The sequence below is a fragment of the Nesoenas mayeri genome (genome assembly GCF_963082525.1).
Source record: "Nesoenas mayeri genome assembly, chromosome: 1".
NCBI lineage: Eukaryota > Metazoa > Chordata > Aves > Columbiformes > Columbidae > Nesoenas > Nesoenas mayeri.
The window spans coordinates 14,236,424-14,250,035 of record NC_137541.1 but is presented as its reverse complement, the minus strand read 5'-3'; the positions used below and the strand labels follow the sequence as shown (position 1 = coordinate 14,250,035).

The 13,612-nt window shown below is 39.7% G+C and overlaps 1 protein-coding gene across 1 annotated transcript in view; it reads left to right on the top strand.

The window, feature by feature from the left end:
• RELN (reelin) overlaps positions 1 to 13,612 on the top strand; it is a gene marked incomplete at both ends in the record, with an annotated part of 285,441 nt that overhangs the window by 160,740 nt on the left and 111,089 nt on the right. Inside the window, one exon of the mRNA XM_080343887.1 lies at positions 12,149 to 12,294. Coding sequence (XP_080200013.1) covers positions 12,149 to 12,294 — 146 coding nt within the window. The remainder of the gene's footprint in view (positions 1 to 12,148; positions 12,295 to 13,612) is intronic.

Sequence of the window (13,612 nt, the reverse complement as noted above, 5' to 3'; positions counted from 1 at the left end):
AGCAGATGACTGTTTTCATCCCACTTTTCATTCACAAAAAAAAGGCAGTTTTTATGTCGAGGTTCATTTACGACACTGGTAATGATTTTGGCAATTGCACAGGAAACAGATGTCGAATACTGGGGGTGTGAGAGTTAGGTTATGGCTTTATCCTTTTCCCACAGAACCTGATATGAATGGCCTCAGATTAATCTTTTTAGAAATAAATATTCCCATTAATCTACTCACAGTACCTGCATATTCTCTGGGAATTTTTTTGTTTTGGTTTGTTTGTTTGTTTGTTTTTTGCTGTTGTTTTGGTTTGTTTTGATTACTTTAGTAAGATTATTTAAAATACAATGACAAAGTTTTTATATGAAATTTTAGAATCAAATAATGTCCTGTGTATGTAATGAAATAATTTTGTGTGATCAGTTCGCGTTTGTTGTGTTGCCAGTCTTATTTCTGAGTTTCAAAATTGTTGCTGTTGTTTTGGGATTTTGTTTAGTAAAACTTAGCCATTTTGTTTTAATATATAGCTATGGTTATGCGAAAGACAAGGGACCTAAACTTGGAGATCCCTTAGTGCTTCTAGATAGAAATCCCATTCAAGCTCAAACCTTGTACAAGACAGGAGTGAGGATTCACCAACTTGCCATTCTTCCAGGGTCATCATCTGGCTTAGGGACAAGTGAAATGTGCACCTGCCTGTTCCCAGCTGACATGCGGCTATGTGTAGCCACTTATACCAGGTTAAGGCAATGTGTAAGACTGTGGCGGTAAGGCTATGTGAGACGTAGGCCTTTTATTCTCCACAGGAGCCCGTAGTTCTTTCAAACATTTTTAGTGTATCTAGATCACCAGTAGAGCACTCCTGTACTCAAATTTCATTTTTAAGGGTTTTTTTTCTCCAGTTTTCCTCAATTTTTCAGGAACTGTCTTGCCAAATATAATTTGAAGATATTTTGCAATGTGAATTTCATGTTATATCAAAAGTAAAACTATAAATTGGGTCAAGATTTACATCAGATTCAGCATAGACCCTATTGTAGCATTATAGCACCAAGAACAATCTTTTGACAAAGTTTTTGTGCTTTTCAGGTTTGGAACTTTATATAAAACTTTACAAAAACTTCTGATATTTTCTATAAAACATTTAGCATAGCTCTAATTTCAGTTCATCACAAACATGCTGTTTTGTATAAATAGAAAAGTAAAAAACTTTGTACCTTGTCCTAATCATATTTACATCACATTTTAAATGGAACCACACCAGTCACCTCTATTTCAAGCAGCATTTCACAGCAAACAGGTAACTTGTTTGGCATAATGGCAGAATGATGACAGCAATGGGTGGCACATTTTCACAAGATTCCCAATATTGTTATTGCTAGTATTGTTAATGCATTCAGGCTGCAAGAGTTAGCAGAAACCTGGGGAAGCTTTTAGGAGATTTCTCTGTCATAGCCAAAGGTATTGGCCTGCAAAGTAATGTTGGAGGAACCCTGGCAATGCTACAGGGACAGCTTGCATCAAAGCTAATTCTAGTTCTCTTTTTCTTACAAGTCCTTTTACTTTCTCAGACATTTAGAACTAGTCTTGTTGTTTGTTCAGTCAGTCTGTATAGCAATTTTAATTTTTACTTGCATTTTTACTAAGGGATAACCAAATTTAATTTCATTCACTTTTATAACTCTCACCTACCTGCTTTTTAATGAAGTTCCTGTACTCGGTATGCCAAACTCCATTTCAAGTTGATGAGACCTTTTCTCTGCCATTCAAGCCTGTTTGTGCCATACGAGTTTCAATTCAGATACTCCTGTCCTCTGCCAATTGGTATGTTAGATAAACTGGCCTTAAAAATCTTTCTTGAAGTTTTTCACTGGCTTCCTTCAGTACTGTTTCCTTATGAGTTTCCCTGACAATACAAACAAACAGTCACATTTCTGGATGTTATTTGTTGTCTAATTCAGTTTTGGTTAGTATATACAAAACTGTGGATTAATTCTTTTCCTAAACTGTGCCACAAAGATAAGCAATTTCTTTGGAACAAGGGACCAACTTTCACCACCTAGAATGACTGATGTTGCTTATTTCTCAGGTGGAAAGGCAGTGCCAGTCTGAGATAGCTCATCGAGATGGTAAATTGGGAGAAGAGGAAAAAAACACATACTTATTTCTGGTATAAAAAATAGTAGAAACAGTATTCCTCCAAGTGTTAACTTTTTCTCTGTTTACTCTGGAGTGTCCCAGTAGGAGCTGCTCAGGTGGTGGAACCTTCTCCTTGGAGGGTCTGTAGCACATCAAGGGTAGCAAATGAAGAAAACAAAGCCCATGATTTTGCACGCTTTAGTTGTTACAACACTCCTGTGCTTGGCTTTGGCTTGTGCATTCTCCCAGGCATTGCCTTCAAGGGATGCACCCTCATGGGTGGGCCAGGGAACATTTCCAGTAGGCAGCAAGGATGACACCAGTCTTCTGGGAGGAGACAGTTTGCCCAGGTGGTTGCAAACTTCGTTGTGTCATTTGCTGTCAAGGGTAGAGAATGATCCCCACCTAATCCTAGCATCCTGCCCACCCCAGCCATGCCTTCAGCCATCCCAAACCTTTTAAGAGAATTCTTATAAAATACTATTTTGTTGCCCTAGTGGGTTACTATGTTAACAAAAATAGCATTAAGATATAGTTTGCTGGTAGTTTAGAATCAGTGTTATTTTTGTTCACATAATTAGATGTGGTTCCTCAAGTTCTTTGCCAGTAGTTGCTCAGGAGGCTTTTAGAATTGTTTGTTATACTTGGCATCTTGCTGGATGCTTATTAAGTTGCAAAGAAAGGTTGTTATTTTGTTTTGGTTTGGTTTTTTCTGTAGAAACTTTGCTTTGGTAGTACTTGAGGTCTACGAAAATAAATAGCAAACATTACAAATTCAGGAGTTTTGCTGGTAAAATGGCTCTGGTTAATAGCTGCTTAAATTAGTAAATTAAAAAGCAGCAGATATGAAGAAAAGTACTATCATGAAAACTGCTGTCTGGGCCCTGGGTTAGATTTTCTGATGGATTCAGTCACTGGAGTGGCCAGTGCAAGCATTAATGGTAATTACACACCAATGCATTCACTCCAGTTTGGTGGATCTGCACAGTGTGTTCTCAATGAGTACTTGTGGGAACTTGCCTGTGCCTAGCTTGGGAAGCAGTTTCTCCTCCTTTCCCCAGCTGCTTGAGCTTGGACCAGCAATTTCATTACGTCTCTTGCTGCGCTCAGGAGCAGTTGCTACTCGTTTGAAAGCACATGGCTGGTTGCAGACGCAGCTGGAACTGGCTACCGAGATAGGAAGCAAGCTGAGAAATAAGCCACTGAATTTGTGTGTTTCAGTTCCAAATAAGACAGCAAAAGACAAGAAAGATGCTGTTAGCAAGGCCAAGCAACCCTTAGGAGATTAATTGTATCCACTGGAACGTATTTATCGGTGTTGGACCATGTGGAAGGGTGTTGAATGGGATAAATCCCTGACTGCATTTCAGTATTTCCAATGACAGCTCTGGGCATGAGCACAGCCTTGCAACTGTGCATGGTCGGGATGTTGCACTGGTGGTTGAGATCACTGAAACACATCAAGCAGTGCTATGCTCTGAGAATCATTAAAGGTCTGTGAACCTCGAGACTTCATACCTAACGGAGGGAAATGTCAAAATCTTCCTTCAGTAATACTTCTTGGATCTCTACTCCCACAGAACAGAAAAGTGATCTCATCTTTCAGTGGGCACTTCATATATCTCATATATTTGACCAGAAATTGTTGTGATTTGAGGTACAACATTTGCCAAGTTGTTCAGTTTTCTTTGATTAGTTGTGCAAGCTCAAAAACTGAGGTTGAGAAGGGAAACTACCTCAGCGGTCTTATAGTTATGTCTCTGCAGTGCTTTGATTACACAAAAATAGCATTGAGACCAAAACACCTGTCTTGGGAATTTTTCCACATCAGGGAAAAAGCAGTGTAGATCATTAGAGACATTAGAGTGGCAGTGTATTTGGTCATGATGTAACCCAGTGACACTTCCCACTTTTGAGAAGAGTCAAGTTATAGAATTGCTGTCTCACAGTAACTGCAGACGCTCTTCACTTGGTAGCTGGAGGTAGCTGAGTTTGTTTGGTCTGCAGGACTTGGGGACTAGACCTGAGGCTGTCTGTGCTCCTGAGCTGCACGTATGCAACCTGGCATAGCATGGAAAGGGGCAACAGGGGCAGGTCTGTACCAGCCTCACCGAGCAAGTCAGTTTTAGTGCCAGGGAATGATACCTGATGCACATTATTCACTACCGTGGACATGACCAATACATCCTGAAAATGTCCCAGTCCCAATATCCTGGTAGAGTAAGCCCCTTAATTGACAGGTCATCACCACTCAGTTAATTTTAATTTCCCAGAAATTCATGCCAGTTTAGCAGAAAAGAAAACTGCATGAGAAGAGAGTAGGAGAACTGAACAGTCACAGTCAGCAAAATATGCTGAAAATGTGCCTGTAAAACCCCATGACCTTTTGCCACACCCCGAGCACATCAGGGCTATGCACATCCTAGATCTGTGAACCCTTCCTGAACCGGTGGTGTTGTGTGTCACTGAGCATGGAAGACATGCACACAGGCCTAGGAGTTTGGCAAAAAGAAAGGCTGATTAAGCTATTCCACACCCTCAGCTCCAGAGCAGATCTCTAAAGCTCTGAATACTCTGTTAATTAACAGGAATGACATTGGATAGTCTTCTTTCAAAACAAACGTTCTGACATTCCATATGTATCTTTGTCAATTTTAATTGCTTGTGCTGAAGTGAACTAAGTTTTTTTTCCATTTGTTGGTTTTAAATTATTGTTTTTAAAAAGGGTTGAGGTACCCGTTAGATCAGATAATTTTTTTTTGTTTGCAGAAGGGAAGGTGATGCTCTAGCTATGCCAGTGTGAAAATGGCAGATGGAAATTGCTACGACCTTTCATTGGACAAAACTACACAGATATAGATGCTTCTGACAACACTCTTGTTTTTTGAATAAGATATAGCAAGGCAGTATCTAGTCTGTGGGCCAAACCCAGCCTTCTGCCAGCTGCTTTGCCTCGCAGGAGCCCTTATCCACCACATCTTCCTGGGAAGAGGTGAGCAGGCTTCCTGCTGCCCCTCATCTGAGAGACATTCCTGCTTCTCTGTGGGTGGAAAGAGGAGTGTGAGAGTGGAGGAGAGGTGAGGAAAGCAGAGCAGGGTGCACAAAACCTGTTGACTGGCTCCCTTTGGTGAGGGTGTGGGCACTCTGAGCTGGGCCCGTGAGGAGTCATCTCATATCTACTGGACTGGATCTAGCTCATGCATGGAATTGCTCTTGCTTTTTTTTTGTAGTTAATAATCACACTTTTATTTAAAATAATAATACTTAGCCACAATGCGTAAGGAGTCACTGGAGCTGATAGGTGGTTGACTGTGGTGCTGTGAGCTGTCTGAGCAGCTAAGAATCGCTGTGAGGCAGCGATGCTGAACGTGCACCTCTCTCCGTGCCAGTTCCCCGCGGCTCAGAAGTGTGGAGGGGGGTGGCAGGGAGCCAGCGCCAGCTCTGAGCTGCTGTCAAAGCACCAGGGGGCTTTCCTGCCTCCTAGAAGGAAAGAATTTAGTCTTTGCAGGTCACTGTGAGATGCACATTAATAAAAACAACATGAATTGACCCATCAGAGGCCAAAAAGTAGAAACTACTTCAGTTGACTCTTTCTCACTCTAATTCTACAGTGGTGTAAATAAAGATGATGATTACTTTCAGAAGAACAGATGAAGTCTAATCATGCTCACTGCTGAGTGTTAGAAACATCGATAGTTCCCAATAACATAGATGAATTCATGCCACTTAAATAACCCATTAAGGAAATCAGTCATTGTCAGAATGACCAATATTGTACAAACATCATGAAATGTCTCAGAAAGTTAAGAACCATTCACATCATATAGATCATCCATAAACAAGTGAAGTGTTTTGATCACTACCCTTGAAATAACAGTCTGTAGTTGGAAATGAGTGAAAACACACTTGATAAACTGTTTTTACTACGTCATAGAACAAATTTCATCCCGTTATTTTGGAAAGGGAAGGTGAACTCTAACCCTCCATGCACCTGGCCTGCTTGTAAAGCCAAGGATTTTGTTCTGTAACCTATATTAAATGATATTCTAATGTCGCATGTGGGAAAGATTAAAGCCCTGTTTATCTCATGGGAAAGTTTTCTAATCACATTGTGTTTTTTCCTTTAGTTAAAGAAGGGACTGGAGGACAGGAGTGTTAAAACCAAATCCACAGAACTTAGAATCTGTCCTAAATGCAATCACCATACCTTTGCTGGCTAAGACATCGCATACAGAATATGATTTTATCAAGACAGAATCTGCCCTTCTACCTGCTATCATGTCAACATCTAAAAATTTTAAAAACTTGTGTGACTCATTCCCAAAAAGACACAGTATCTAATTTATGGCTCCATTGACAATGCTGCTTTAATTAATTTTCTTCATCTTTTTTTTTGTTCCTCTGCTTCTCATATCTCATCTGTTTGCATTGCCTAGATTTTAATTAAAAAAACCCCTCTCTTCTCGAAGGAGCAATCTGAAGTGGCAAAAATAATCACTTAAAATATTACAGTCATTAAAAAATTGGCTGCGGTCAAAGCCATGCATTTTCAATTTGCCGACAAACGATATTTTAGTTTCCTTTTAAAGTGCATTTTGTATTTGAACAGCATACGCCAGCCAGCCTGGCTATCAGAGATGCTCCTCCAGCTGGGTGGGCTACGTGACAACTCCTTAATGGGGGAAATTGATGGCCCTCTGCTCATGTAGAGGTGAAGGCACACTGGGCAGATTTCTTTCCATCTGCCGTCAGCCCTTTGCAAGCTGGCACTGCCCAAATGCCCAACACATTCATTCCAATGCAAGAAATGTCGCCAAAAAATAAATTGTGAGGCTACAGCTGTCTGAAAGAATCATTGGGGCCATTAGGCCCAGGAGAGATAATATGGAGAGGTGCATCGGTGTTCATCTCTGATAAAAACCTAATTAAATGATGGTAAAGATGACTGTGGATACTTTAAAGGCACAGAGGTGAACGACATTTTCATGTGAGCATGGAGATGAGCCTCAGGAAGCTGATATGCAGCACCTCAGCCAAAAATCTGTTACACTGAGGAATTTCACACTAGTGTTTCCTGTTGATGTTTCTCTGAACGGCACAGTTGTATCAGTTGTCCTCTGTTCTGCTCTCCAAGTAAAGAAATCCCTTAGTGTAAAGCCAAGTGCTATTTGTTGATTCACAAGTTTGACTGGAACAACTGGGACAGCACCTGGTTTTGATGAACTTCAGTGCTGCTGTTTACATTTCCAATCTTTGTCTTTCGAACTTCTAAATATCTTCAGGGATGTGTCCTTATCTGCAACTGTGGCATAGGCTGATCTGGTGGATGCTTGTGCTACTTCACATGTCAGGATGAACAGGAGACCTCCAGAGGTCCCTCCCAGCCAACAGGCCACACTGGGGGTGGCAGATGCCTCCTTATGTGGTGCCTCCTCATGTAAGTCTTTCAAAATATGGAGACTGTTCTGGCATGGGACATGATGCAGGGTCACAGATCTTGGGGCCCTTAAGCCATTTAGCTGCAAGTTGGCCAGTGCTTCTTTATGAAAACATAAATAGGTCCAGTTGGAAAGTACCTTCTTCATCAAATCTGATTTTCCTGCTTTTGCTGACCAATGGTTTTGAGCAGTGAAACACTTCTGCATCAGTAATCAGTGATAGGGCTTGTTGAGGAAAGCACCAAGGAAGTGTCTGAAGGACATCATCTTGTGGAGAATTTGACAAGTGTGGTGGGCAGCATGGGCACGGGCATGCAATTTGGGTCGTCTCACCAGCACACATCATAGTAAGCATCAGCAGTCAAGAAAAAGTCAGCCTTAAGATGGTGCATGTGGGAGACAGTGGAGGCAGGTGAGGATGAGCCTTGCAGGGCCTTGGAAGCAGGGAAAAAGCAGTGATACCATAACTATCCAGTAGACTAACTTCAGAAACACAGAAAATTCAGAGTGAAGATTAGATTGAAAGCAAATCAAAGCATGCTGAGATATGGGAATGAATCCAGCCAATTTTCATTTTGCCCTATTCATGCAAAGCAATAGCTTAACAATTGCAGCTAGTGAATAATGGTATTGGTAGTGCCAGATTAAAATAAACTGTTTTTTTTTCTCCTTGGGATGACCACAGTCCCGGAACAGAACTTGGCTTCTTTCCATTTGGCAACAGGCAGAGGGTGTTTATTTAGGAATACAACAGTTTATTTATGGTAGGCTGATAGTCCCACTCCAGATGCAAACAATGAGAAACAGCTACTGTTATGAAGTGGCTCCATTCAAGTGCTTGCAAGTGTCCCATGTTCTATTATGTGGGTGATTCGAGAGAAAACTTTGTCTAATGAGGGTTATCAGATTTGTGAAAGGATTTATTTTCTAAATTAATTTTTTCTCACAAATTAGTTAACTTTTCAGTGTTCTACTTTGTGCAAGGACACACTAAATGTTTCATATCCTTTTAATCTTCTTTTGAATACAAAATGAAACTCTGCTTTAGTTCTAGACCCACAACTGATGCTTCCATGGTAACAAAGATAAATATCCAACAAGTTGCTGTCACTTGGCCTTTTTAGTTACAAAACTTGCACAGCAAGCTAATTTGTCCTTATAAATCATTTAAGTGTAAACACAAATGAAACAGAGAAGAAATTTTAATCTTAAATTTGTAAAAGAGAACTCTACATCTACATAGGGAGATACGCAGCATCTCCAGTTTAGGGACAACTTAATACAGTTAGTTTCAAAATACCGTACATGTTCATTCCACATTTGTTATCACTTTAGAATGATTAAAATAAAAAAGAAGAAAAAGAGAAAAAAAAACCTATAAAATTCAGTCCTTATGTACTGGAAATATATAGACTACCATTACAAGTGTAAAGCCTTTAATTTGGGAAAGAGGCAACACAGTATGTAAATTGTACTTTAATTCTAGAGGCTTGGATTAAAATCCTGGGTTCAACCCAAGAGAAAATGAGTCTGATGGTTTCAATTCAGTCTCTAATCTGTTCAAGCCCTATTACAAAACCACAAAATAATCCAACACAGTCAGCAGCCTCCTGGATGTTGAACAAGGCTGACAAGGTAGTTGGAGGTAATGCCAGTGATGGACCAGCTCCTGTGGAGCTTCTTTTGCTCCTGGAAAATTTGGCTGAGAGCTCTTTGAGGTTATTCACCCCTCAGCAGCCCATTGAATGGAAAAAAAAACCCACATAGATGTGTTTTGAGCATCCTTCTTACTCTCTTTAAAGATAATGAGCTTCTATTACTGGTTCTGTAGGTATGTGAAGTTAAACCCCTGTCTGAACTTTTCTTCTGTGTAGCTCTTTCACACGAAATGCAAAGCTAATGTGAACAGAGGTTGATTTGAGCCATATGTTGTGTGTGTTATCAACACTCGAAATACGAATAAAATACAGATTTGTAGATACTGTGTAGCTGTCAATAAAAACATAGAGAGAGTTTTCTTGAACTAATTAAATAAATGATGCTTTCATAAAGGGTTGATCATACAACCCTGTATAAATAATCATGTATTCACCCCTTTGCCAAACTGCCCATTTATTTATCTTAACAACCTAAATGGAAACTCCATCAGATGTACTTCAGTAAATATTCTGTTAGAGGGCAGAAGGACATATAAACATTAAATGATAATGGGGTTGTATGCGTTTTGTGTTTACTTTAATAGGTGGCTTTCATCAAGCAAGAGATTAGTAATTACATGCCCCACTATCAAGTATATACTCACATGTAACTGAGCACCTGAAAAATATGTAAGGTTTATAAAAGATTTTCGAAAGCTTGCATGCAATTGTAATAGCTAGCTCAGTACGATCTATTTATCTGTTTCCTAAGAGACAAAGGGTTATGTATAAATTTGAATGAAGTTTTAACCTGAATATTTATTTTTAATGTATTTACTTGACTGCCCACAGATAATAGGAATTTGTGGCAGATTGCTTGACAGATAAAGGACACTTTGTTTCTGTTCAGCAAATGAAGGAAATTCTGAAAGGCAAGAAGCAAAATAAACAAATTATTCTTAAAATTCTGATGTTAACAATACCTGTGAGCACAGAACAAAAGCCATTTCTCAGTCAGTTATAAATAACTGCATAGTACAAACAGTGCTTCTCAAAGAGAAGGAAATATAAAATAGTTTCATTAATTTCTACTAGTTATAAAATATTTTATGTGTAAATTATTCTGCCTTTTCAGTGGCAGCAGCTGCATATATGATGCACTGTGCATATGGTGCATTAGCAGAGTAAGGAGACTTGTGACAAAACCTATTTTCTGTGATAAATCATCAACACTTCAGAATCTTTCTATTGCTTTGACCTTTCTTTGGAAGAAAGACACTTTAGCACCAATTTGTTTATCTTAGGAGTTGAAACAGTCTTTAAGTTTTTATAGTGTGTTTATTTCTTTAAGTGATATTTAGTCCGTGTTAATAAACAGAGAGATGTTGTCATTCAACTATAAACCAGAAAGTCTCTATACAAAAATCATACTTCATGTACTCAGACTTTTTTCTAACAATATGTAGGCACCTCTACAAAGGCAGTCAAAAATTACATTTCCAAACATAAATTAATGGCTAAGTTATAGGCAACGTGAAAATCATCAACATAAAAATTTCACTCGTCCTTTTTTGCCATTGATATATGACAAAAGAATTATAGAATATGACAAAATGTGTTATATGTTTTGTTCATAAAATCCCATAGACAAAGATGTATTGAGCAGTTTTAATTTCTTCTCACTTCTTTCTCTTTGTTAAAAATGTAATTATATCCACTTATGTGGCACCACCATGACCTTTTTAAACACAGAAGACATGATCATCATACTTTCTGTTGGCATATTATGAAGGGGCTCAGAGACAAGAGGGCACTGCATAGACAATACTGAAAAGGTCAATGCAATTTGGCATTATTGTACCTCTTTTTGAGATGTTGAACTGGAGGATGTAGAATTATTCTAATTAATAATTTCTTATTTCATCTTTCACTTTTGATGTGACCAAGATTTCCCCTCCGAAAAAAGCGTTTGAGCTAATTATTACTTTTATGAGTATTTGTTGTAGTGCAAACAATTTGATAAAAAATCAAGTTCTCAGTTTGCATTAAGGGCGGGTGGATCTTCTTTAGAAGCTTCCAATATCTATTTCAGCCACATGGATTTTGCAGACTTACCAGTTTATCAGACACACAAAAGTAAGATGAGAGAAAGAAGAAAATCTGTGCTGGAACCCACGTGAGCTCCTCATAGAACAGCTTCTTCCAGGCTGATGCTCCTGGAGAGCTGCAGTAGACAGGACATGTTGGGGCAGACACGTGGCTTCATTTGGTGTTGCTGAGGCCGTATATACAAAAATGCAACAGGAAAAGCAGATGTGTTGGGCTTGGGGCAGCCTCAGGATCCCTGAGACTGCTGTATCACCAGAGTTAGTTGCCTAGAGAGCTATTTGTTATGCTATTCAAATTAAATACAGCAAATAGAGCCTTTTCACTAATACTCTTCAGGCCCAAAGTTTATTGTATGGCAATGCATAGCAATTTTACATACAAACACCTCTTCTGCCTAAAATTCAGGCATGGAGATCTGATGTGTTTCACAGCAAGAAATTCTTATGCTGACAAAATACCCATAGCAATATTTGATACTACTACTAAAGTTATTTGTACACACAGTTGTGTATGTGCCAGACATAATGACAATCCTTTCAGACAGAAATAAACATCCAAAGATATGATGCATGCCTTTTCTATGCAAACACAATTTTGCAAATGTCTGTAGTGCGTTTGTAGGGAAGCGGGTACGAGATTGGGATGCAATCATCATTGGGAGCATGCCAAGAAAGATAAAATATTACTGTCTTTTTTTTCTTTTTTTTATTTTGTTTCAGTCATTGATGAATCATTAGATAATGTACAGCTCGCTCTGAGTTCTGACAGTGCTTGAGCAGGACACCTTACCTACCTGATGTAACATCACCGCCCATATGCTCCTTTTGTCCACAGCACAGCTGCCAGTCGGAGGGAAACTCCATCTACTTCCATGGGACAGAAGGCAGCGAGTTCAATTTCGCCACAACCCGGGATGTGGACCTTTCCACAGAGGATGCCCAGGAACAGTGGGCAGAAGAGTTTGAGAGCCAGCCTAAAGGGTGAGCGACCCTCACCTGTGTAGGGCCATAAGACTGGAATAAATAGCAATACAGTAGATAACAGGTGATTGTGGACTTTAGGAAGGAACAAGTCTGGAAAGCCCAGGAGGAACAGTCTGTCTCCAGACCATCCTGTGACCAAAGTTTTTAATGAAAAATTTGCATTCAAAGAGTACCTGTAAAACCAAATCCAGCAGGGACTGCTGCAAGGGCACAGAGAGTGAAGAAATCATCTAGGACAGCAAAATTATTACTCTTACCAAAACATGATTGAGTTTTAGGGGGCGGGGGGGAAAAGGGTCCTGGTAAAGATGTATCATTTTATATACTACAGTATACAAATTTGACAATGTGGTCTTGATTCTTTTTTATTAAAAAAAAAAAAAATCATTAGTTGTATAAACCCCAGGGCAATGAGAAACCTATGCTGTTAATTTATGGGTCTCTACTGAGTGTTGATTTGAACCTATGAAGTACTTCAGATCATTAGCAGCTGATTCAAACACTGCCTATGCTGTGCTGAAGGTAAAGAGCACCTTTTAAGAAATACATGATAATGTGTCCCATGGACACGTGGTTTATTTGGTGCTTACATAAAAAATATTCACTGTGAACTCTGTCCCAGTTTGAATAATCAAACCCGTGGCACAGCGGGCGCTGTTGCAGGCAAAGGAAAGAAAATGAATCCGTGTGTGTTGTATGTTAGGTGAACGTGTGGGATACATTTGAGATGTTCTCTTGGTCTCTCTTCCATCTTGAAAAAATGGGAGAGGAGTGTTACCTGGGACATCTGCCCTGTCTGCAGACCCTGCCTTCGCTGGACCAGGTGTTTAACTGGGCCAGACCCCTCATCATCAGCTGCTCTAATCAGAATACCTCCTTCATAGATAATGAGTAAACTTTTAAAAATTAATTGCAGTAGTAGAAACATGGAAATATTGATAAAATTCTTACACCTTACCCTGGTTGGCAAATGCACAATTTCTTCTGAATTAGGAGTATTACATTTTCACTGTCACACAGTGTCTCACTGCAACCTGCAGGTCTCACCACTCCCAGCTCGGAGAGGGTCAAGGTGCTGCCAGCAGATGCATTTTGCAACCCCACCCTGTGTCACCCTGCATCCAGTCCCAGGAGCCACGTCCTGATCTGCCCCCCTCCATGTAAAATCTTGGTGGCATGGCAGCCTGCCCTAGCAGAGGGGCATCTTTATTTTCCAAAGCACAAAGCAGCCAGCACAAGGCTTCATAACATTTTTTTTCTTTGCACATTTTATTCCATATTAGAAACTGCTTTCAGTTGGTGTGATAAGAAAGGG